At 38.5% G+C, this 26207-nt stretch overlaps 1 protein-coding gene across 4 annotated transcripts in view; it reads right to left on the reverse strand.

The window, feature by feature from the left end:
- NBEA (neurobeachin) overlaps positions 1 to 25600 on the reverse strand; it is a 452410-nt gene extending 426810 nt beyond the window's left edge. For all 4 annotated transcript variants that reach the window (XM_058019299.1, XM_058019300.1, XM_058019298.1 and 1 more), the window contains exon 1: positions 25304 to 25600. In XM_058019299.1, coding sequence (XP_057875282.1) covers positions 25304 to 25585 — 282 coding nt within the window. In that variant the 5' untranslated portion in view covers positions 25586 to 25600. The remainder of the gene's footprint in view (positions 1 to 25303) is intronic.
- Positions 25601 to 26207: the final 607 nt, after the last annotated feature.

A 26207-nucleotide genomic window follows, 5' to 3' on the forward strand; every position in this document is an offset into this window, starting at 1 on the left:
AGAACTGAATTACTCATGACATTCTCCTTTAATGACAGACTGAAGCTTAAGGTCAGACAACTGTCTCAGCAGTCAGCTGGAGATGAAGACCTTGACACCTAACTTTAGCAAAGCAATTTCAGAGTAGTAACTCATGCACACCTGCTCAAAAATCTTGATTGTAACCCACTCACTGATTTAAATAACTACACATATAGTGATATGCTGTAAAAATCTGGTGCATGTAAACTTTCTTTTAGATCAAATTTACACATAAATAAGAAGACATCCCAAGCGACTTCAGGTAAAGAAACAAAAAATTCTCTACCTGCAAAAGATACTTTTGGATATGCTATGAAGAAACAGCTAAACTTAAAGAGACAAATGTTATTTGGCGGCATCTTTGCAAAAAACATTTTTGCATCAGGAACTAGAATTTAAGCAAGCAGAGACAGAAGCTACAACACGAGCTAGGCATTATATTTTTAAAGGAGGCAAAAAGATAATGGCTTATCCTATTTAATGGAAAGCAGAATATGTTATCTGAACTAGTAGAAAATACCACAAAACCTGTGCTCCAAAAAACAGTTTATAAGATAATAAGTTTATAAGTGATATACACATTAAAACCAAAAATCTTTAGGAGAAGCAGAGCCACTGTTTCAGAGGCACCTGGGTATCTAATTGATACTACTGTTATGTGTAAGTTGCTTTTAAACACTGATCTCAATTTTTCAAATTTCCAATCAATATGTTGCAAAATACTAAAATACTGAGCATATCACTCTTAGATATTTGTAAAAACTCATAAAACAAACAATATTATTTTTAAAACTTGTTAAAATGTCATTTTATATATTTGAATGAAACTCAATTGTCATCCAAATCCAGTTTGACACACATCTCAGCTGTCTAGTAAAGGAATTTTTAAAAATTTGCACACTTTTGATATGCATTTTGAAAATACTCATTGAATCAATGATAAAACCCCATAGCTTATATCGAATGGAAAATAACTTTTCAATTATTGAGCAGACGTAAATGATAAATTAAAAGATTACACCTCTGGATGTAATTTAAAGTTTGACTAAAATTGAGTACTCAGTTTCATTAAATCACTACACTGCAGGAAACAGCAAAGCAAAGGCCACATTACCAATCAGCTTTAACAGTCACATTAATTCTAACTTACATGTGAAAAACTCTAAAACAGGGAAAGAAATAGAAAAGGTAGCCAGCACAGAGCACTGAGTAAGAGCACAGCTTCTCCTACGTGCAGAGGTTGACTGCTTCCAGCAAACAGTAATGTTGCCCTCCAGTGTTCAACACTTTCTTTTAGGAATCACTCCTAATGAATATCTCCATCAGTCTCCTTAGATATGCTCAATTATAACATCACTGAAGCAGAGAACAAAATACAAGCCGCAGGCTACGTATTCAGTGCACAACAGACAAACAATTAAAGACAAGGATTTAAAACTTTTTGTTGTTTAAAAACAGTGGTTTTTTCCTATAAAACTACCATAAGAATGCATCATATATCCTACTTTTTTATGGCTTTTGGTACTCACAAGTTATTTTATAAAGCTTTGCAAGTTACAGCTTTGACAACACTTAACCTTACAAATCCATTACTCCTGTTCAAAAGCCATTACTCAGATTCACACATAGGAAATGACAGTTCTCTAAAAGATGCAAGAACAGATTATTACTTAAATCTTTTTAAAAGCACTATGATTTCTAAGGATAATGTAATAAATGAAACTGACTTCCAGTTGATACAGTCTTCAGTCTCTAAGGAAGGATATCACTGTTAGTAACTCTAGGCTTGAGACCTTACAAAAATAAGAAAAGATTACTTTTTGCCAAAACAGAATTATTTTGCAATAAAAGCTTTGCTATTTAGGCAAAGTAAAAAAAAAAAAAAAAAACACCCAAAAAAACCCCAAAAAACCCCCCAAAAATAAACAAACAAACAAAAAAAAAAAAAAACAGAAACAAGCAACCAAGAAGAAGCCCACCCACTCAAAAAAGACTGCACGTGGGTCAGAAAATAAAGCAAGAATAAACCCACTGATTTTAACTAGGCAACTGTCCTGTAATAAGGAAGAGTACCCAGGAGACAGGCAAAATAACGAACTTGACATTTCACTGATTTTATTCTAACAGAGTCTGAAATCATATATATTCATAGATTTTCTGTTAGAAAATTAAATATATGTTGTATCAAGTACAACAAAATTTCTGTTAGAAAATTAAATATATGTTGTATCAAGTATAACAAAATTGCTCCACCAAACCAGTATAATTTGCATAGCCAATCAAAAAAAGACTATAATAGAAAAGTCTGGGTTAAAAAAATCCAAAACTGTTGCAAAGCTCTAAGAAGAAAACAACAAAGTTCAAATCCCAGATTTGATTTGAATATGCCAGTACCACTAACTACCACAAGAAGAGCGGCAATGTTGACTATGCAACAAAGGACCTCAGATTAACTGAAAATTAATCACTAGTTGATTAGGAAAATATGTGCATCACTAATTTGAGAGATCTAATTTGGTTCCTAAATAAATGACTAATCTCTTGCGACAAGGGAAATGGAAAAACAAGCTTTTTTCTAAGGTCATCTGAAAGAAAGATTCTGACTCAGGCATTTCCCATCTATGTAAGAGTCCTTCTCCATTTCTTCCCTTCTTTGAAAGGCTACAAAGGGCATCTAAAGAAACGACAGCCTCAGATGTAGTACCTATTACATTCCCTAATCGTCACTAACTCTCCAACTTCATTTTATCTTCCCCTGATGACACATTTCAAGCTATCAGAGTCTAAGTATAAGGTCTGTCAGAGAATCCATGATGTGGTGCTTGATATGCTTCAAACTACACAATCTCACAAGCTGGTAACAGGTGTATGACTCAGCTCCAGGAAAAGATGAGCTACTCCACAGTATCTTTAATTACTCTTTCCACAGCCCTTCAGCAGACTGCTTTGATCACAGGACAAGAGACACCACCTTCTCTTTTAAAGGATGGTAGTTTAGTTTTTTACTTTGCTTCATTTAGGTTTTGCTGAAATATAGAAAACTATGGTGTTTGCCCATTCTGTCACATGGTGCAATCTAAATACACCTTATTTGGTGACATCATTGTGAGCAGTGATCAGTTAATACCTATGTTAACACACTGCTTAGCAGCAGGATTAGTCTAAAAGTGTGAAAAACACAGTAAATTTTCAGTGATTCATAGAAGCAGGTTAGGCTATTACAAACAATTAAACCAACAGGATTGAAAAAAGTCCCCCAAATTAGGAGAAGCTAAACTTGTGAAGACATATACAATCATCTGACTAGATCTACATGCAAACTAAAGACACTGAGAAGTGGCCACATTTTACCTACACTAGAGGTTGAACCATTAAAACCTGGCAATCTGACATACCACAGCCAAAAAAAGCCATATCTCTCCTTCAGAGTAAATTACTTTGCAAAAAAAAAAAAAAAAAAAAAAAAAAAAAAAAAAAAGGGAGCTGCTATGAGAAATACTAGAGCTTTAACAAATGCCAATCTTCTTTTGAGTTCTTCTGCCAGGAAGCAAGGGAATATGAAAAAAAATAACAGAATCTCGAGATGCTGTTTAAAAAAACCAGAAACAACATGATAGTAGGGTTGTGATTCCAAGCATCTTTATAACATAGTCATAGAAAAGAATAGGCAATCTGACATTTAAAGTATTTTAACATTTTAGAATAAAAAAATAAGCCTATTTTGAAGTGCTAATTAAGTTTATAGATCCTTATCCCCTGTACAAGGCCAAGAAAGAAGTTTTATCTTACTTTCTAATAGTGATCACTACACAAACATCAGAAAAAGAATTCCACTTAAATAAAAACTTCTGATAAATTACCGAAGTTCAGTAACATCAGATAAACCATGTCATGATAACAAAGTTACAGGTAGCTAAATCCAGCCAAAAGAATTAATGTAGCACCACTACTAGATTCTGGGGATGTCACTGTAGCACCAACCTCAGCTACCTGTAAGCAATCAATGTCATCTACATCAGGCTTGTGCAAGTCTTCCAATTTAATTTTAGTAATGGTCTTTGCAAATTTCCGCAGTATTCTCTTTCCACTGGAAAAAAAAAGAACAGTCATAAAATTTAGTTCTGGTAAAATACTCTCTCTCAGATTCCAACATCATTATTGCAATCATTTGTGACAAAGAGATCTATCCACTGTCAGCAGGGCTGCAAGGCCCAGTAAGGGAGAAGGAAAAAGTAACCAAACAGATAAGGATTTGTTCCATGTATCACACACTAAGCAGGAAGCAGGGGGAGGGAATCACAACACACAGAACCAAACAGTATGTTTTTAAAACTCAGGGATTTAAAACTCAGGGATTATGACTTCAATCTGTTCCAAAGAGCTCATGAATAAGAAACCCAAAACCCAAATAGTAGTTAAGACTGAAAGGTATAATTCTAGAAAACATTTTTCACTCCAGTTAAAAACTGAAATGCTGCATGTAAAACATTTTTCAATTTATCAGTTCTATTGTTTTTCTGTTTATATAGGAAGTAGTCTACAACAAGAACTAACCAAATCAGGACTCCTCGGCTAGAAGGAGGCATCTAAGGAAAATAAAATGAGAGACCCTTAAATAATGGGTGCTACAGTCAAAAAATCAATAGCTCCTGAGACATAAGAGCTAAGCTATATCACATTAAAGTGAAGAAGGTAGGTTGTAAAATAAAAGCTACACAAGCACATTTGTAATTCCTTCCCACTAAAAACATACTAAACATACTTTATACAGGTTAGCAGACATTTATGTATATTCTAAAGCAGCAAAAAAAATTTAAATGAAGGAAGGAAGAAGAAATGCATCTACCAATGTCTGTACAAAGGTGACCAATGAAACATCTCAGAGCCATGTTTTGCTAGTGTCTAGAGCACCAATACAAAAGGTCTTTTACAAGCTCTCCCTGCTCTGTAACTCTTACCAATGCACCCACCCTTGACAGATAGTGCAGGGGGCTAGATGGGTCTTTAGTGCAATTTGGCATAAACAATGAGTTCAAAGCCAATATTTTTTAATAAAAAAAAATCAGGATTGTCAGGCAAAAGGAAATGCTCACAGTCTGGAAATAATAAAATAAGATCTGCAACGAAAAGAGGCACTCTGTTGAGGATTTAACAGGTGTACTGACAGACTTGAGCTACTCAGTTTTCCAGAGCACATACAAACTTCATTTGGTAAAGGCAGCAGCAATTTCCTACCATTTATTTTCTTGTAGCGGACTCTAATGCATGGATTTAAATGCATAGCAAAGCACACTCACACACAACACACACACCAACAGAACCTTACTTCAGACAGGAGTCTCAGTCAGAACTTCCTGATGAAGACTGCAGAAGGCCACCACGCACATGAAGTTACACGTGTGTGATGAGAGGCAACAGACAAAAAACTGAAACCATGACATGGCGTTCTACCCGAACACGAGGAAGAAATTCTTTAATGTGAGTGTGGCAGAGGACTGGAACAGGCTGCACGAAGAGGCTATGGAGTCTCCTTCCTTGGAGGTATTCAAAAGCCATCTGGACACAATCCTGAGTAACATGATGAAGGGGACCCTCCCAGAGCTGGGGGACTGGATGAGTTCACCTCCAGTGGTGTCTTCCAACATTAACCCTTCTATGATATAAATTGATGTGTTGGGTCTGCCTGAAACAAAGTTAATTTTTCCCTTACTAGCCCTCACAGTGCTGTACTCTGTATTTGTAGCTACAAAGGTGCTGATAATAAGTGTTTTGGCTACTGCTGGGCAGAGCTGGCACAGCATCAAGGTTCTCTCTCCAGCATTGTCCCCTCTCACCACCCTAACAACCAGTGGACTGGGGAAAGGCGAGATCTTGGGAGGGGACACAGTCAGGACAGCTGACCCAAACTGTCTGAAGGGATATTCCCTACCATATGACAGCAGTTCAGCAATAAAAGCTACAAGAAAGGAGCATAATTATAACCTTTGTTATAATTATGCTTGGCCTTCCAGAGTTGCTGCTACACGTGCTGCTCCCAGGAAGTGGAAGGACATTACCTGCTGATGGGAAGGAGAGAATAAATGTTCTATTTTCCTTTTCTTTCACATGCAGCCTTTTTTTTATTAAGCTGCCTTCATCTTTGTATCACAATGTTAACTTGGAATGTCCAAATTATATTTTAGATTAATAAAATAAAAGATACACTCCAGGAGTAGTCACAAAAGTCAAGCTGAGTAACTCCAAATCTTCAACAATAAACTATGTTATAGTTGCTAACAGGACTAGGCTAAAATTAATCTCAAGTAACTTCCTCTAAAATGCATACGATGGGGACACTGAATCCCTGGTACCAGCACTGATAGCTAATGTGGGATCTTTTTCTGACAGAGGTTATCTGAAAAACAAGACAACTCTGTTTCAAAGAAGCAACCAAAGCCTAGCCAAAGCCAAGTATCAACAAAAACTTGTAGGATCCTGACATATCCAGCACTTTCCCACTAATACTATCATATCACTGGGTTTCCAATAGCTCATCTGCATTAGCCAAAGCACTAAATTATTTCAGTAGGATTAAAAAAAAAATTAATTCAGCAAAACATCTTGGATCTTGTCATGCTGTAAGTTTCATAGAAGGAAATCTGAATTTTCCTACTTGACAGCCATATACTAAGATATTCAAAAGAGCAACTTTTTGTAAGTCTTAATTATTTAATTTTAAGTCTGTAAGGTACAAACAAGAGATTGTTCCAAGCGAAATAGCAACCCTTGTGCAGTATCATATGACTTCACTGGAAGTGTCTTTTAGAATGCATGCAAAAAGTTACTGTAAACCTGCTTTCTCAAAAAAGCATTGTTATAGAGTATACACACAGCTTGACAGAAATGATAAAAAACCTCCAGGTGGCAACCTTTTGATGTCCAATAAGGAAAATTTTACAACTTTGAGTAGAATCCACTTTCATGGATTTCTATGTAGTCTTGACACAACAGAACACAATTTTGATATCTTCTAGACAAATACAGCTGCATCTTTTAAAACACGTGGTAAGTTCAACACCTTAGTTTGTCCCAGCAAGAAGGTAGTTTCCTCAGATCCAGAATACAGATAAATGTCTCTGCCAGGCAGTGAATAAAACAGAAATAAATTAAACTCATCTGGGGAGAAATTCAGTCATGACCCTCACTGTGATGATGAGTGATCTGATCTTCCATTCTCACTGGAGAAAAAGCCAGCATAAGAGTAACCTACCATTAAAGCCAGAAATTCTTCCAGTGAAGACAGCAGTTCTATGAAAAGGTGAAACAAAAAATGGATTGACAACAATCTACTGACTGTGAAGTTCAGATCCCATGGAGGTACAACCTATTTGAAAATGCAAGGAACTGACTATCCTGGCATGGAAGGATTGTGGAGAGCACACAGGAGATCAAGAAAGGGCTCATGTTGGAAAGGTTCAACACAGCCAACCTAAAAAGCATCTCAATCTGTTGACAACTATCACCCACGAGAACAACTCATGCTTGAACCTGCAACCCATGCAACTCTTCCCAGATTTTGAACAAGCTTAGGAAAGAAGGTACCTAGCACATAAACTCCACTTCACAAGAAATATATAAGGCTCAGTGAAGAGCCTCCATCTTCTGACTGAGCAGGTATTTCAGAAACACAACAGATTTAAAAATCCTAGCTAATAGGCTCAACTACCTGAAACAAGAATAACACACTTCCCCCACAGAGTGCTACACAGGGTCACAAGCACTCCTCTTCTTCACTTCATACTTAAACTACACTTAAATCTCACTCACCAAGGAGTTAGGAAAAATGCAAAAGAGATCATTAACTAAGGACCTTGAGCAGACTGACTGCATGCTCCACTTGAGCCCTCAACAAAACACTGATTCCAGAGAAACAGATTTTCAAGAGGGACATGAAGGACAGACTGCAGCTTCTATTTATATCCTCTAGCAAATTAAATACTCACTGCTCATCTGCCAGAGAGCCCTCATATAAACATGGAATGGTTTGGATTGGAAGATACCTTAAAAGATTATCAAGTTCAACCCCTGCGTGCCATAAGCAGGGACATCTTCCACTAGACCAGGCTGCTCAAAGGTCCACCCAACCTGGTGTGGAACTCTTTCAGTGATGTGTCACCCACAGGTTCTCCGAGCAACCTGTTTCAGTACCTCATCAGCACCACAGCAAAGACTTTCTGCATAATATCTAATTAAATCATTGCTTCTTGTCCTACCACTATATGCCCTTATAAGAAGTCTCTCTCCAGCTCTTTTGTAAGCCCTGTTCAGTGTCAGGAAGGTTGTAGTAAGATCCTCCTGGAGCCTTCTCTTTTCCAGGCTGAACAAACCCAGTTCTCTCAGCTTGCCCCCACAGGAGAGGTGCTCCAGCCCCCTGATCATCTTCATGTCCCTCCTGTGGTCTTGCTCCAACAGGTTGCCATCTTCCTTAATGTAGAGGCCCTAGCACTTCAGGAGGGGTCTCATGAGAGTAGAGGGGGAGAATCACCTCCCTTGACCTGCTGCCCACACTCCTTGTAATGTAGCCCAGGATATGGTTGTTCTGAACTGCAAGAGCACTTTGCTGGGTCCTATCAAGCTTCTTGTCCAACACCTCCAAATCCTCTTCCTCCTTTAAAGGCCAATCACAAAGCCGTATGAAAAGAAAACTTCAACAGACCACAGCCAGAGCTGAGACTTCCTGATACCCTCTTAGTAACCCATTGTACCAATCATTGGCTTTAAATTTTGGTTCAGAGAATGCTAATTTAAAAGTAGTTTAAAAAATAATTACTTGATTTCCAGTCAAGTGAGATTGTTTCATTACATGTTTCCATTTGTGATTTTGAAGTTGTTTTAGTTTGCAATTATTACTTTATGTATTATATATGTATTTTATGTATTATATAATAATATGTATTTTAAGGAAATTAAAACAAAAAACAAAGAACAAAATCAGCCTAAAATCCTGAAACTGATTTTTCACTGTTCTACATGACAAGTAGTTTAGTAAAATTAATGTAAGCAGATCAAAGATTTTCATGAAAGAATATTTTCCTGAAATACTCCAGCCGGAAGAAATACTTAATGTTTTCAATATTGCTGAGATTATTTGAAAAGTATGGTTTTTATTTTAAGGGAAGCAGAGTTAGAAATATTTGCATATTTTTCATTTGAAATGCATTAAGAAAAAAAATCCTGCCAAACAATTATCCCCAAATCCTGTTAGAACAGATACAGCTTTGATGCTCATGAAAATGTAAGTACAGGAAAAATGTAATGTTTACTTATGATAAAATACTATGGTAGCCTTACTTTCATTCAATAGCCAATGATACTGACTTTGAAGAATGATTTAAAATTAGCATTTTGAGAAAAAAAATAATTTTAACTACTGATAAAGTGTCATAGTGAAGCTATGAAAACTGAAATGAATAGGCCTACAAAAAAACCAAAAGACTGAAAGCTTGCATCAGATACTTGGTTTCTGTTTCCTTTTCTAATAATATCTCCCCCATATTCCACAAAGCCATTGAAATGCATCTTCAATACTTGTTTTCCATGACAATTCATTTTTTACTTGATTTGAAAACAAAACTATAAACCACCACTTGAAATACTTATAATAAGGATTATACTGACTATTACTATTGAAGATCAAAAGGAGATTTTAAAAATGCTACCTTATTTAAACAGTAAAGATGGGATGGGACTTAATTTTCTTTAGAATGGAAATTTGAAACAATTGACTTTCTAAGTCCAACTAGGTGAAGAATGGTAAAGAAATCATGGGCCAGTAAATGTCTAGAACAACAGTGCCTCACTTATTTAGGATGGATATGTAGCATTTTAGTTACTTTTTTACTGTAAGCAGTTCTGTAAAGACCCTCCTCTCAAAGAAGCAGATTTTATTCACCTGTAAGTAACATGCCAGCCTACCAAGAACCACTTGTTGAGAACAAGAGATCCAGTAATGCCACATTTTTAAAAAAAAAGCAACCTATTCACATTCTTGAAATTAAATCCAAATCTTTTAAATATGTGAAAAAAACCCAAAGAAAACCCCAGTATTAATACGTATGCTGCTTAATACCTGAAGGTATTAAATGAGATCATGTGTTCCATGATGCCCTCCCCCTGAGCCTAGAGCTGAATACATGCTTTCTCAGTTTTGACCAACAATAATAGGAAGCCTTCTATTTTAAGTTGTGAGCATGATTTAGCATTCTGTAATTGATCCAAGGCTATTTTTAAAATCATTTTAACCAACGTTCATATTTTATCTCTTAAGACTTCAGAATCCTGTGATTCAAAACTGGGTAATAACATCTACATTAATACTTTATTCATACCAAAGAAGTGCCTCCAAATACTTATATTGACATTTATAATTTACTGACACTCACTAGGCATTCCATTTTTTCATTTTTGACATGATTTTTTAAAATAGAAAATACAATCAAACTAAACAGTGTGTGTATGCTGCTCAATGGTGGTTTGCAATTAAATGTGCCAGACATCCGTGAAAGTCTTAACCGGTCCTTTACAAGCAGAAAGAAATGGCTGTGCAGCTTTAAAAGCACACAGAATTAAACAATGTTAATCTCACCTACACAAAGAAAATCTTATGTAAGCATCCATGGTATAACTCCCAAATACAGATAAAGACAATCAAATGTTTCCGGGTAGAACACACACATATATATACTGGACTCTGGCAGTCAACCAAAACACTAAATCCTATTTGACAGTGATAAGAAGGAAGGCATTCAAACACAACCCTGATATTTTCTTCCCTGAAAAAAAGAAAAATCTTCCAGCCTCCCTCTTTAAAATAGAAATCATCCAGTAATTGTGCCATAGCAGTGTAATGTTTAACTTTAAATTAGTTGGGTGCATTTTGAATATATCGAGAACTGACAAACTTACAAAATTCCCATCCATTCATTTGTTAAATTTAAATTGTAACTTACCAGTCTACCACCATAATAAATAAATGACAGTTTTCTGTTATACAAGACAGTTTTAAATAGCAGTAGCTGTCTGATAAGGCTTGAAAAAGAAAACATTTAATCTCCTCTTTAACACACTTAATTGTAATATTACAAGTCAGGGTAAAACATGTCTAAAACCCACTATGAACTTGTCACAATGAGAACAGATATAGTCTTCTTTCTGTTCAGTTAGGGCTTTAAAAGCACAATGTAGCTATAGGATACAAATCCTACAAGAGGCATGTTCTGAGCTTTCTGTGTGAAAGCTGGGCTTGCATTTCCAGCAGATGTGTTAAACAAGGGATGCTAGTTAGAAAAGAAATAATCCCAAAATGTGTAAATAAAAGCTACAGAGCATCAAATGTAAGGACTTTGATCCATATCACATGGAGTGCAATGTGGAATTACTGACAAAAAAAATTTAACACAAATTGTTTACTGGTATCACTGCCCTCCAAGAAGTTTTTTAATAGCTTCACATGCATGAAGAGGGACATTCAGCAATCTTCACAAGAAAGCTGATTAATGTCTGTCAAACAAGACTTTCCAGTCTTTACTAAAGAGCCCTGTGCCACTGCCAGTTCTCAAACCTAACAGGTTCTACTGGGGTATCGGAAATGGCAATGCTTGTAGGACAGCCACTAGGCATAGCTAAGCCTTACTCATCACTCAAATGTATCAATCACATTTTTTTGATTATACCTCAACACAGTAAATGTCAATGCAATTAGGAAAGTCCACATTTCAAAAGCTGAAAAGCAGCTGTTTGTTGAAATACAGACAAATTAACAGTGGTAACTATTAATAACTATCAATCCCTGCATAGAAGCCTAATTCTGCTTACAACAAATAAAAGTATTTAATCTACAGGTTTACTGTATCTCCTTACACCTGGTGGCCACCAAGCCACTCTATCACTGTCCTCCTTGCCTGGACAGGGGGACAAACAAAAGGCTCATGGGTCAATATAAAAGCAAGAATAGAGATCACTCAGCAATTACTATCATGGGAAAAACAGGCATGACTTAAGGAAACATATTCACTAAAAATCACTAATAGGACAATTATAAATAAAATCAAACTTTAAAACGCCCTTCTTCCATCCCTCTTCCTTTTTTCCAACCTCAACTTCACTCCCAAATTCTCTCCCTCCTTCCTCTAAATTATGAAGAGAGTCAATGAATAGGGGCTGTCATTTGTCCGTTTCACACTGTCTCCATCACTTCTTTCTTCTGGTTCTCCTCCCACATTCCAGCACAGTGTCCCTCCCACGGGACACGTTCCTCCATTATTTTCTCCAACGTGGGTCCCTTCCACAAGCTACAGTTCTTACACAAACTGCTCCAGCATGGGTCTCTTCCATAGGGTGCAGTCCTTCAGAAATAGATTGCTCCAGCACGGGTCCTCCATGAGGCCACAAGCTTTGCCAGAAAACCTGCCCCAGCACAGGCTCTCCATGGGGCCACTCCCTTCTCTGGGCAACCCTCTGCTTCCTGGTCCTCCACAGGCTGCAGGCGGGTCCCTCACAGACCTCCATGGGCTGCACAGGAACAGCTGCCACATTGTGGTCGACACAATAGACTGCAGGGGAATCTCCGCTCCATCAACTGGGCACCTCCTCCCTCTCTTTGCGCACTGACCTTGCTGTGCACTGGGCTGCTCCCCTCACATACCCTCACTCCTCTCTCCAGCTGCAATCCTTCCTCTGCAGTAACTTCGTTTTAAATGTGTTCCCCACAGTCACTGCCATCACTGCTGATGGGTCTGGCTTGGAGCTGGCTGGCACTGGCTCTTTCAGACACAGGAGAAGCTCCCAGCAGGTTCTCACAGAAACCACCCCTGCAGCCCCCCCACTACCAAAGCCTGGACACATAAACCCACTACATCCTCTGAGACCAGGATTATACCACTCCAATCCCCAACCTCCACACCTTCAAAAGCTGAGCATTATCCCAGATATTATTCTCATGAAGCATCATAATACAGTTTTTAATATGACATTCTACTTTCCAAAGATGTTTTATTACTTAAAGTATTTTTCTTCTACAGCTTATTTTGATGCTTATACAACAAAAGACTTCAGGCAAGTCTTTGTTTTCAGTCACAGTACAAACCTATTGACCTAGAATGGTTATTCTTAACTTAAAAATATATAAGAAGAAGAAGACCATTGAAAAATAATGAAAAACATTACAAGAGAAACAGAACCCAAACTATGAAGCTGGAAGCTACTTACCATATAGCAGTACCAAAATGCATTAACAATTACTTCTAAATGCCCTTTTCTCAATAACTCTCTTGGCTGTATTAATTTTTAATAATGCTCGAGTAGCCTTTCATTATAGTGTTTTAAAGATCTCATTCTGCTACACTAAGTATAGACTATTTAGTTGGATTTCCATTTTCTAAATAAATAGAAATGCCAAAGAGTTTTATTTAAATTAGGATTGCTTTTAGACCACAAGTCTCCCTATCTACCAGGCAATCTTCAGGATTTCTTAAAGGAATTTTAAATCAAAGTTCATTTTGGCTGTACTGTCAGCTGCAGCTGTGCCATGTCTTGCTTGTAGTACAAAGCATGTGGTCCCCTCAACAATTCATGCTCTACAGAATGCATACATAAGAGAATTTTTAAACCCGTGATTGTTCAAAAACTAATGCAACAAACATACATGGCCATTTCAGATGTACTGCTTAAGCAAAAATAACCCAATGCTCACCCTTAAAAATGTTGCTTTATCATCTTCTTACTAAGGAAGGCCTAAAATCTACTATAACTCCCCAAGGAGCATATGAGAGAGGAATTTTGAAGTAATAATTTACACAAGGTGTTGCCAAGATTCTTCTGACCTCCAGAAAGTATTTAGATTGCAATGACACTTCAAGACTTTTACTGTTTCTTCTGCACTTCTGGGTAATACCAGATTTTTGGTACAAGATGCATTTAGGATTGATCTTGGCCAGACTAAAATACAATTTTTTGAGCTGCTTTCTTTTTGCAGAGTGAAGTAACTTCTGGCTAGAACAGAGATCTGCTAACTTAAACCAAGTTGAAAAGACAGTTATGTCCTAAATCCTGCATGAGGAAAAGTCCATTACAAGTACTTGCAACCATCCTAACTTCAGATGACAGGCTAGGACCACAAACCAAAGCTATGACAAATAATCCAAGAGCTTAAATCTGGACTATACCAGGTATTCTCTATTTACACTCTGAAACCTCTTAACTGCATTTAGTTTTAAGAGAAGGATTTCTTACTCAAAAATTTCAACACAAAGCACTTTGAAACCCACATGCTGGCTTAGACTTTGGTATTAACAGATGGTGAAAATTCCCTCAGACACCTCAAAAATTAATAAAATATCATGTAACAAGTCATTTCAAGGTCTCTGCAAATCCAGGCGGACACTGAAAAATAACCTGTTGTACTCAGGATTTTCCCATCATGCTGTTAAGTTTTTATTTTTTAATATAAAGCTTCCTTTTAATGGTACCATTTCTCAATAGCTAAACTTAATCTAAACAGCTAATAATTTGGATAAATGTTATACATTTCTGGGTTTTTTTTAAAGACTCACCTGGGAATATATCAGCTTCAACAGCCTAAAAGTTATCAGCCTCACTCAGCTGAAACTTCTGCTTCCTCCCTTTCCCATTCTTCTTGATTGTGCTTAGGTACAGTAAAGGCTCTTCATACATTATAAACATATTTGCATTAGTTTGAGCTGTTGGGCTTCTGAAAAAGTGGAAGTTTAAACTACAACTTCAAGTGACAAAACAGATTACAGACTTGAAAACTACTTTTTTCACTGAGACAGCAACTGAGTATATCCAAATTTATTCTTAAATAGAATTTAACCATATTTTATTGGGAAAAAAATGCAAACAAACACAAACTATTTTATTATAGTTCATTTTTTCCTTGTTATAGAATCATCATAGAACCACAGAACAGTTTGGGTTTGAAGAGACCTTGAAGATCATCTAAATCCAATTCCCCTACCACAGGCAGGGACATCATCCCATAGACCTGATTTCTCAAAGCCCGACCCAACCTGGCCTGGAAAGTATAAAAACCCCTTATACTAATAATAAGGGAAATCATCGCAAATGTGAGCACTGAGAATAATCTGCTTCTGGGTTTTAGAAAATACCTGCAATTATCAACTTCACTGATCCATTTTAAAGAATGCATCAGCTCCTATTCAGTGAGAACTATGTTTAAAATGTCAAATACTGCACTGTATCAGCTATGAAAGACTGACTACCTCTCAGTGACTAAGCCTACACATTGTTCTATTTGCAATGTGTTTATTACTGAACATGATAAGTTACTTTGAATAAATGGTTTTCTGTTCATGGAACATGAACTATAAAAATTTTGTTACACAATCATCTCTGTTTCATACATTACAGTTTCTAAGTTGAATAGAGTTATAGGCACGTGAAATGCTATTGAATATTTAATATATAAATCTTAGACTACATATAAAGTCATCAATCTATTATTTTCGACAAACCAAATGCAGAATTTCAACAGCCTTAGCTCTATACTGAATTTTTAATTTTCCTTCTACCATGAAGCACCTATTTGAAAACAATGCTAACAGTTCTAGTTTAATTTCAGTTCATGCTAATTTTTTGAATAAGGGAGTATTTATAGTATACGTAAAGAGCCATAAAGTTTCATTAATCGAGTATTATGCCATTAACTTTGTACTTTCTCAGCAAAATATTAAATGTACCTACCTTTTATATTTCTGAAATCCAAGAAATAAGCTTACACACAACCGTAACTTTGATTTGCAGAACCAACAGACAGACTTAGGTTTGTGTTTCATCCAAGACTATCTATTAGCAAGCAGACACGGATGACGAGCAAACGCTCACTGCTGTGGCTCACCAAGGTCTGTTTTCTTTCTTGGCTGCACGTGGTGCTAATTTTCCTTTGCTGAGTTAGGCATTGGTACATTGGATTATTTGTGGTAGATATTTCAGCTCACACTGTCAGATGAGGAAGAGGATTGCTTTAATTAAAAGGCTTCCCAGACTCCACCTCCCATTTTTTCTTATCTGCACAAGGAGAATAAAGATTTAAATGTGTGAATGATTAAGGGATTGGAACATCTGACATACAAAGGAAGGCTGAAGAGAGCTGGGATTATTTAGCCTTAAGAAGAGAAGGTCTGAGGAGATCTTATAAATGTATATTTTTAGGGGGGGATAGGGCGGGCAGAGAGCAGACACAAGGGAGCCAGACCCTTCTCAGTGGTATGAGCCCAGGATACCATGATACAGTTTCGCTTCCCATGGACAGAATTCACTTCACCTTTGGACAGCAGACTCAACACTAACAGGGTCCTCTTGTAAATCTACTTCTGCATTCACAAAGTGCTCTCTAAGGTATTCAATGATGCAATGGGGACTGCAACATTTCCATGAGAAACAGAGTTAATAAGAAAGTCTTTCAAATCACTTAACAAGCTATGTAAAACAAAACAAACAAAAGATGGACTTCTGCAGGTTCTTTGAAGATATATATGCCATAGCTGAACACACAGAACCAGCAGCAGCAAAGATTTTCAGAACCCCAGAGACTAAAATATGGGGCAAGGGCTCCACAAGTCTCTTGAAGGGAAACATAAGAATCAAACAACTTCTTTATCATGAGCATATTGCTTGGAGCACCTTAACCAATCCAATGCAGCCTTACACCAACATTTCCATCAGTTTCATCTATTCCAGAGATGAATATTAACAGCCAAGAAGCCATCAGTCACAGATATGACTCATAAATACTGCACACACCTTGCCATTTAGAAAAACAGGTAATTTATCTCACTGGAACAACAGAAGGAAAAGAGAGGGCGCTGAGCTTTTATTGGAGCTCTCAAACTCACAAGAAAATGGCAAAAGCCACCAGCCTTGAAAGTGTAACACAACACTTAGGTTCTTTACCTTCTTCTTTTTTTCATAACTTAACATACCCAAAAATGCAGCTTTCAGAGGGCTCTTCATTAAGTTTCATTATTGACATAAAAATTATGATTTGAAGAGGGATGAAGCTGAATTTTCCCTATAAAATAGGCTTTCTTCTCTTTTCAGGCAAAACCTCTTTACCCATTCTCTCAACATTCCAATTCTTGCAATTAAACATGTTTGCCCCCATTATGAGTATGCTATACAACTGGAGCTGAAATACCTCTGCAACTCCATTTTGATGTGTTTGTCCTATTGGAAGGGGCAGACAGCTTTCTTGTTCTTCCAGCTATAAAAAACGTTTTCAACATTAACAGTGACATATGGGGATTTTTTGCTCCCAATTAAATCAAGATTGATTTTTTTTTTTAATGCAGTAAGCCACACTAGATATTGTTTAAGATTAAGGGTAAACTGACTGGTTAGGCATGAGCAATACAAAACAACTTGGCTTCAGCTGTGTCATTACTATCTTGAACATGGCTGCTATTCTATACTTAATGAAAGCACGTTTTATTTTTTCTTTAAGTTTGTAGTAGGAATCTGTTGCAACAGGTTTCTATGGGATCCTTTCTCAATCAAAAGACAGGCTTTCAAACTCATATTTGTGTTTATATTCAGACTATTTTCTTTTTATGAAACAATGAAACAAAATTTAAAAAAGACAACCCTGCTATAGTGGCTCTTAAAGCAGGTAATCAAAATTCAATAAAAGTTGGAAAACTTTGCATATTTCAGTATTTGTCACAAAATATGAAGACTTATAAAGCAAAAAAAGAAGTGAGATCACAAAACTGATTGCAATGCCTCATTGGTTTAGAAGAATCTGCTCAAAGAATGATTATTTCCATCCTTCTGTCTATACTGTCCCAGTACTACAAAAGCCATGAGGTAACAAAAAGCATGATATGAATAACAACTTCACTCCTAAGTGAATATTTTGCCATATCTCACTTCCAGCTAATTCCAAAACTTAATACTTATTCCGCATAGTTAAGGAAGGCTTTCAACTGTTAAACAAAAGGGCAGTGAATGAAACATCATTTTGCAAAGACAGATGCCAAGCATTTGTAAGCTGTGGAACAGCATTAGCAACACTCGCATTTATACAAGCTTTCAGTGAATTGTCACGTTGGAACAATTTCAGTGATGCAACCCAATTTTAAACCAAAGCAGGGTAGTCATATTATAGGGTTGCATTAAAATAAATGAATTGACATTGCTAGTCTAAACCTCAGTAACACCAAAACTACTTCGCCTTATTTACCAAAGGTTATTATTTTCCGTCTATGTCAAAAGTACAAAAAAATGCTAAATTGTAAAAATTACTGGAATGCAATTTTAGCAATCAATAGGCTGATCACAAGTCGAGGTGCTTCTCTACTGGAAATAATAACTAATCTTCCTCTTAGATATTAATGCCATTAAAAATCTTCTTAAACTGAATTTATGAAATTATAGTTCAAATAGCTGAAATACCTATTAATCCTATAGTTGAAGTGGATGTTGCTATCGCAAAGGAAAGAATATGACACTTCTCACAAGTAAAATATTTTTAAAATTTTTCATTATCCTTATGCTGATGATCATGTATCATATCATTGTAGGACATCTAACCAAAGTCTTGCAAGACAGATGCAAGGGTAGGTCATCAAATTCAAAACTGATGTTTCAAGGGATCTGCTGCCTCTGATTATAAAAGCAAGTTCTAAATTTGATTCAGAAATAAAGAAAGCTTAAAGGTTCTGTCTATGCAAGAATTAGTAAAGCTCCACAATGGGGGGTTTCTATAAAAACAAATAGTAATGAATAATCAAATTTCACAAAAAAATAAATGGAACTTCATCAGAGTACACAGACACTAGTACAGTGACCCTCTGGCCACCAGGCACATTGAATATATAATGAGGAAGTTGATGCTGCTCTGTGTAAAGGACAATAAAACACTGTACACTAATGGAAGAGCAACACAAATTAATCTGAAATAGATTTACTGAGACAGGCCAAAATACAAAATGGAAAAAGTGCAGAACCAAATAACGAACAGGTAAGACTAAGAGGCTGATTTAAAATAGCTTAGATAGCTTATTAAGTTAACATTCTCTTAATACTGTACAGAGCATTTATCAGAAAATATTCTGTTTTGTTACTAACCCAATCACAGATTTCATTCCACTCTGACTACATTCAATACAGTGCAGAAGGGGAACAAACACTTTGAAAGGAATTCAGAGATGATTATGCAGGTTTTGGGTGTTAGTTTTTTGTTGGTTTTTTTAAAGATGCAATATAGAAAGTGTTTCATATATTTGAGACATATGAAACACTGAACACACTGAAAAGCACTAACATGAAAGAAAAAACTGCACCACAGCCTCTTAGACCTCAGCCTTGCCACAGCCCCAACTTCTACCCCTTGGAGTGCTCATCTGAAAGCAGGGACAGGGAAAAAGATAGAGGGCAGAGAGAACGACCAGTGTGTAACTGAATACCCAGCTAAATGCTTAGTCTTGTAAAACACATGGCTTAAATGGGGAATCAGGTCACAATTTCATAAAAATAGCATCTTGATAGAGAAAGGTGCTAACCCTTTGCTTGGTGCAAAGGGATAAAACACAGGTAGGGTCTCAGGAGGGAGAAGGGGGAAAGGCCAAGGATTGCAGGTGTTTTTTCCATAGAAGTCTCACAACTTTATTATTTCAGTGTGACAAAAATAAAAAAGTCTCTAGGTATTCGCCTCCCTTATCCATTAATTGAATCCTGTAAAGACAAGTGAGAAGTAAAATCAAGATGTAAAGCTAAGAAGAAAATAGCTATTCAGAGTTAAGCATTAAGGAACATTCAGTTACATGCCAACATGACAGATTTTTAAAAGTTATCACCTATAGAAATATATCAACCCATCATACAAGAACTACAGCAGATTCCAAGCCACCTGCTGAGATACCATTAGTGCTTTATGAGTGATAGAAGAATTGAAAAAAAATTTCAGCCATAAACACCTACTGTCAAAGATGAGATAAAAAAGCCCCCAAAAATCAGTTATAATAAAATAATTAAATGAGCATTCAGTCATTCAAAGATTTTCTGTAATGAAAACTAAGTTTTTCACAGAAGCATTAAATAATGACAAGAGCTACAGTACTCTAAAGTAGCTGCCCATGGAATGTTATGACAAACTCTCACATTAGATACTCTCTTTTCATACTGTTCTGGTAGCTTGTACAGCAATGCCCAAACAGAGATTAGTTGGATAGATGAGCAGGATACCAAGAGGCCAGTGGCACAGACAGCAACTTGGACAAGGACTGCCACCTTCAGTTAAGTATTACCTAAACCAAAATTCACACAAAAAGCACATAAGCAAAAGCCCCAAAAAAATCCTAACTTTGAAATTTCCCTAAACTTCACTTTTTTGATTAGTACCATCTATCAGCAGAGAATTACACTCAAAATGAGAAAGGTTACACTAAGAAATGGAATAAGATTCTCCAGCCTGCAAAGCTAGTTCCACAAAAAAAAAACAAGTCATATGACAGAGGCTACAGCTCAGGAGGGCCACACTTTCTCAGACTACAACACTGTCCAATGAACAAAGTGTTTCTTCCTCCCCACCTGTAAGTAGAATGTGCCATGGGACAGTGCAGCAACCAAAACTATAAATGGATTCAAAGAACTCAGATACCAAAGCCAGCTATAGCATAAGAAAACCCTTAACCAATCTCTGAAGAAAAGAAATATCAAAGGAAAAAAAAGCCCAAAACATCTCTGACACAGGCCTCCCTTTACATTTTTCCTTATGGCTACTACTACAGAAAGCCTGCAGGGAGAGAAGGATCTCTCACATAATTCAACCCATTTGCTCTGAAACTGCAAATGCCACTCCTACGAGTACACAATGTGACAGAGCACTAAAAACCGGCTTACCTCTTGTGATGGGTGACTAACACTGAAGTAGGATGGAACAGCCAAGAAAACGAGAAGAGCTAGGCAGAAGTGTGGGCTGCAGTCAACAAGAACAGAAAAAGACTTTTTGAACTAAGCCTGGTGTTTGACCTACTTCTTACAAGCACTCTCTAGCCTGACAAAACCCATATAAAAGCTTTGCAGATTGCACAAGGAGAACCCTGGTCAGCTACACCTGTATCAGATTGAAATCTGTTCACATCTGCATCACGTCATCTGCTCAAGATGCACAGGCAAAATGAGCAGCTTGCTTCAGCACCAGTCACAACTTTTTATTATCATTCAGCTTCCTGTTCACCTTGCTTACTGTGTACTGCCATACAATCAGCACTACAAAACCCAAAATCGCAGATGCTAGGAAATTCAAACTGGAACACAGAAAGGTTCTTAAAAGCTAAGGAACAATGCAAATCATATAGTTACGTTTGATCAAAGATGGCCAAATAAGAGTCAGTTCAAAATGTACACTGAAGAAAAAACTCCCAAGACCGCAAAAACACTGGAAAAGCAGAGAATTGAGAAAGCAAGTCAGTAAAATAATAGAAGACCAATCAAGGTATATCAAAGAAAACTAATTAAAGCCATATGTGGAAACTTTTTTGTAGGAAATAAGAACAAAAAAAAGCAGACAAAGTAGAAGAATAGGTAGACAGACTGACCCACTTCCACTTTAACATCACATTTTCTGGAGCACATGGTACAGAACTTGGTTTTAGACATCAGTCTAATAGCAATGTGAACATCTCCCATGCAATAACAGCATCCTTGAGAGCACCCTAAGAAAACTAACAGAGCTGTTCAAAGGGGCCTCCTCAACAACAGAAGCACAGAATGGTATCAAAATATCCCCAAAGAGAAATCCCTTAGAGGAATTAGAGGATTACACAATTTTTATGGAAAGCCCTTTCTAGTTTGGTGCTTTGCAGTACACAAGGGTCAGTGAACACACATCTCTTAGAGCATGCTCAGCCTGGGAATTCACACTAAACCCATGGACCAAAACCAAAATCAGCACCATCACAGAAGAATGCATGTGATACAATGAGACATTCCCTCCTACTTCCAGAAATGTAAAAAATAATACAATATTATATAAAATCATTCTAAAAACCCTTTCAGCTCCTAGATTCTTAAGATCTTCCGACCTTCACAGTACTAACACCATCAGGTCTTTCTAAGGACAACTGAGTCCTTCATAGGCACTGGCATATGAAGGGCTGAACCCTCTCTCCACTGTCTTTCACAATAATGTTAAACAATGAAAAATAACACAAGTAATACTAGATATTCTACAAAGTGACACTCTGCTGAACAAGTTGACCAGTTTAACAGAACTCTGAACACAGCATGTTCTGAGGAAACACTAAGAAAAGCATTAAGAGAAACAACTAATCTCACAAACATGGAGGAATGCTCAAGAACAAACTACTGTCTGATCTGACACTTAAGATTTGGCAAAGCTGAAAATACAACAATATACTGGACCACAAATATTTCCTACACTGTAAAAAATACACTTCCTCACCTCATAGATACAATAAATCACTACGTCCATCAGTATCACAAGGTACTACATGAGTTAAATCCAAAATCCAGCACTAGAGATTACAGTGTGGGCCACCAAAACAAACATGCAAAGGTAAAAACTCTTCAAGAGAAACCCTAAAAGCCCAGCTTCACAAGAAAGAAGGGTGACGACCTCCATGACAAGGGCACACCAGAAAAAAGTTTTGTCGCGGACATTTACTGCTGCTTCCATGCAGATGCAGGAAGAGTAAACAGATTTATTTAAGCTTTACACAAAAGACAGCAATAAACTCTGATAAGAAAATTTAAAAGGCATCTCCAACTTTAACTTCTGATTCTCTCTGATAATAAAACATCTCAGCCATGCAAAATTCTTATACTATAAAGCTATTACCAAATGGCTTATAGCAACCCAATATGGCATAATGTAAGTTACATTTCTCTGAACGACTTAACATATCAACTGATGTATCAAAACAAGATCACTGTTCACTCATTATCACACCTGCATCAAAAGTCATTCAGGAGTAGTACAGGTAAAGACTGAAAAAAACCAAAACAACAAAACTACCAAATCAAATAGTTCTCTCTACCCCCAGCTACCCACTGAAGAATGCTTCTAAAACAGAAAAATGCACCTTAATTTAAGTCGCTACTAAAATCCTTAATACAGAATGAGATGATGTTTAGTAGTTTAGGAATATGCCATCAGTTTTACTTTATATCTGCCATATTCACTGCTTGTTTCACATGTGAGTAAATTAGGTTTAAAATAGAAAAACCTAATTTTGAAGCATTTACTGCCCTAAGGAAAAAAAAATTATAGACACAATACAGCCTCTCTCTGCTTTGGGAAGAGTGACTGTTGTATATTAGAGTCCATCTGTTAAGTAATGACTGATCCAGGATGCAACGCTGCTGCAGCAGACTCAAAAGCAGTTTCACATTCATATACATCTCCCAGGGCTGAGAGAACTGTTAAACACTCTTGTGTTTATTTTAAAATATAAACATTGTTTTCAGCAACAGGAACTGATTAGTAGGTCTATCTTACATGCAAGCAATGGATATCCTCCACATAGATACCAAACCATACTCTTAACCTTAAGGCAATGTTAATCCAGTTGCTGGTGCACTAACAGCCAGAATTAAAATGAGCTTAAATATCAGTAAGAATGAAAGAAGAAAGAAAATTAGAAAAGGATTAAACATCTTTGTCATGATCTACACAAAGCCAGTTACTAAAATAACTGCATGTCATTAAATTATTTTGAGTGCTACATTTAAAGAAATGGGTAATAAACCAAGGAAGTTATGATTACTTGTACCATACTTGTACCACACATACAAAGAACAAAAATAAAAATTACAAGTCACATTTCAAGCTGTCAAACAGCTTGTAGAGATGAATGGGAAATATACCAGATCACTGTTTTGACATATTCACAAAACTATCAGTTTTAACCCTGTGTGTTCAGATTTGCCTTAATATTAAAATGATTTGACCAAATTACGTCCTTCCCTGCATGCTGCAGCTTTTCCATTCAGTCTGTGCTAGGTCAAATGCAAATAACTGTCAGACAGAAGAATACACCTTTCTAAAGTGTTTGAAACAAAATATATTCTTTACATGACTTTGTATAAAATGACTGGAGATTAGGAGCATTAAACTCATTTGAAACAAAGGCAGTTTCAATTAATTACCATTCAGTTATGAGCAATCATTTTTCTATCCTATTTTATGCAAAATTTGAGGGTATTTCATTGACTGAACTGCTTCAAAAGCTGTGCTGCAGCAAATCTTGCATTCAGGAACAGCACCAAATTGCACATAATTGAAAGTGATTCATTTTTAGATGCACTCGCTTGGCTTCTGTAGGTTCCTCAGGCTTTGGTGTAGGTAGCGCAAAAACATTAAGTCATACAGTCCTGCAGTAACTCTTTCACTCCATGAAGTGAGCAGCTGACTAAGGAGCTACATTTTAGCATTTTCTCCTTGTTTCAGCTATTTACCTCTGTACAATAGTATTTTGCAATGCACAGACCTTGGACCAAAGTAGCAACAACACTTACTTTTGCAGACAAGAATGTGGCTTGGAAACAGAGCAGGTTATTAAGACTTGGGCAACCCAATACAATACTGCAATACAACTAACTCTTTATTACAAATATTAAAGCGTATTAAATCCTTGCAAAAATCTCCCTTCCCCCCCTTCCTCCACGTAAATTGCTCAACTAGCTCTGATCTAACAGGGTTAAAACCCTTCACATGTTTCAGCCACCAAAAACGATACCAGCTCAGGCTGGGGTTTTTAATGCTTTTCAATTAAAACCAGATACTACATTCATGTCACTCTTCGTCTCAAGAGGAAGCTACTAGGTTAAAGGGCAGCGTCCATAACACGAAATTGCAAATTACTTAATCTCCTTATTTTTCTCGCTGTAAATTGCACACACTACACTTCTGCAGGAGGCGGCAGGGACGAGGCACTGGGAAGGGGAAGAGTGGCCTGTCTGGTCTAGGTAGGGTCCTGCCTAGAGTTTAGGGAGCGCTGAGGGGGCTTCTGTCACACGCACGACGGACGAGGAGATGAGCAGGTCGCGGGATTAACGAGGAGTTTGGGAAGGAAGGATGGCTGGAGAAGGGCCGTACGTGTAGGAGGGACACGGGGGCTGGGAGGCTGCGGTCCCTGCCGGCGGCACAGGGGCGGAGGGGCGCAGGGGCAGCCCCGGCAGGAGGTGGGCTGCGCGGGCCAGTGCCCGCCGGGGCGTCACCGGGGCGGGGTGCCCGGCCGCTTACCAGGTTCAGCACCGTCTCCACGATGTCCCGGTTGCTGACCTCCCCAACCTGGATGAGTCCGATGAGGACGGCGAATTTCATCCGGATATTGCGGATCGGCACCGACGGGTTAATCATCCCTGCGGGGAGCACCACGGACCCGGAGCCCGACGCCCTCAGCTCCCCCATCACCGCGACGCTGCTGCTGCCGCCGCCTCCGCCGCCGCCTCCACCGCCGGCCCCGACGGAGATAAGTCCCGCGGGCTGCGGGTCCGGCCCCGACACCGGCTTCTCGCTCGCCATTTACCCCCCGCCGTTACAGGCACCTGCCGCCGCCTCCTCCCCGCCCGGCCGGGCCGAGCCGCGCATCCACCGCAGTCGCACCCGGCGGGGCCGCAGGGAGCCGGCCCGAGGCGCCGGCACCGTCCCAGGAGCCGCTCCCCCGCTCCGCTATAATGAGGGATTATTATGGGCGCCGATGCCCCGTTAGCCGAGGACTGCCCGGCCGGGGCCGCCTCCCTGCCGCGGGGCCGGGGGCGCGGGCGGCGCCGAGCGCGGTGCGGTGCGGCCCGGCGGGGGCGAGCGGCGCGCGGGGCGTGCGGCGGCGCGAGCGATGCCGCTGCCGCTGTTGTTGTGGAGCCGAACCCGCCGCCGCTCACGCCGCCATGTTGCCGCCCCCTGCCTGCGGTAGCCGCCAGGGCGCCTGCGCCGAGCCCGTCGGGGGAGTGGCCGGGCCGGGCCCCCCCAGCCGGCCGGGGCACAGGTGAGCAGGTGCGCGGGGCCGCCGCGCCGCCGCCTCACCCCGGGCGCCGCGGGCCGCCGCCCTCCGCTCGGGGAGGTCTCGCAGGGCCGCCCGAAGGAACAGGGTGGAGCCCCCGTGCGCCCGCCCGGCCGCGCCCCGTCGCCCCAGGGCGCCCTCTGCGGG

This window comes from Melospiza georgiana, chromosome 2 (genome assembly GCF_028018845.1).
Source record: "Melospiza georgiana isolate bMelGeo1 chromosome 2, bMelGeo1.pri, whole genome shotgun sequence".
Classification (NCBI taxonomy): domain Eukaryota; kingdom Metazoa; phylum Chordata; class Aves; order Passeriformes; family Passerellidae; genus Melospiza; species Melospiza georgiana.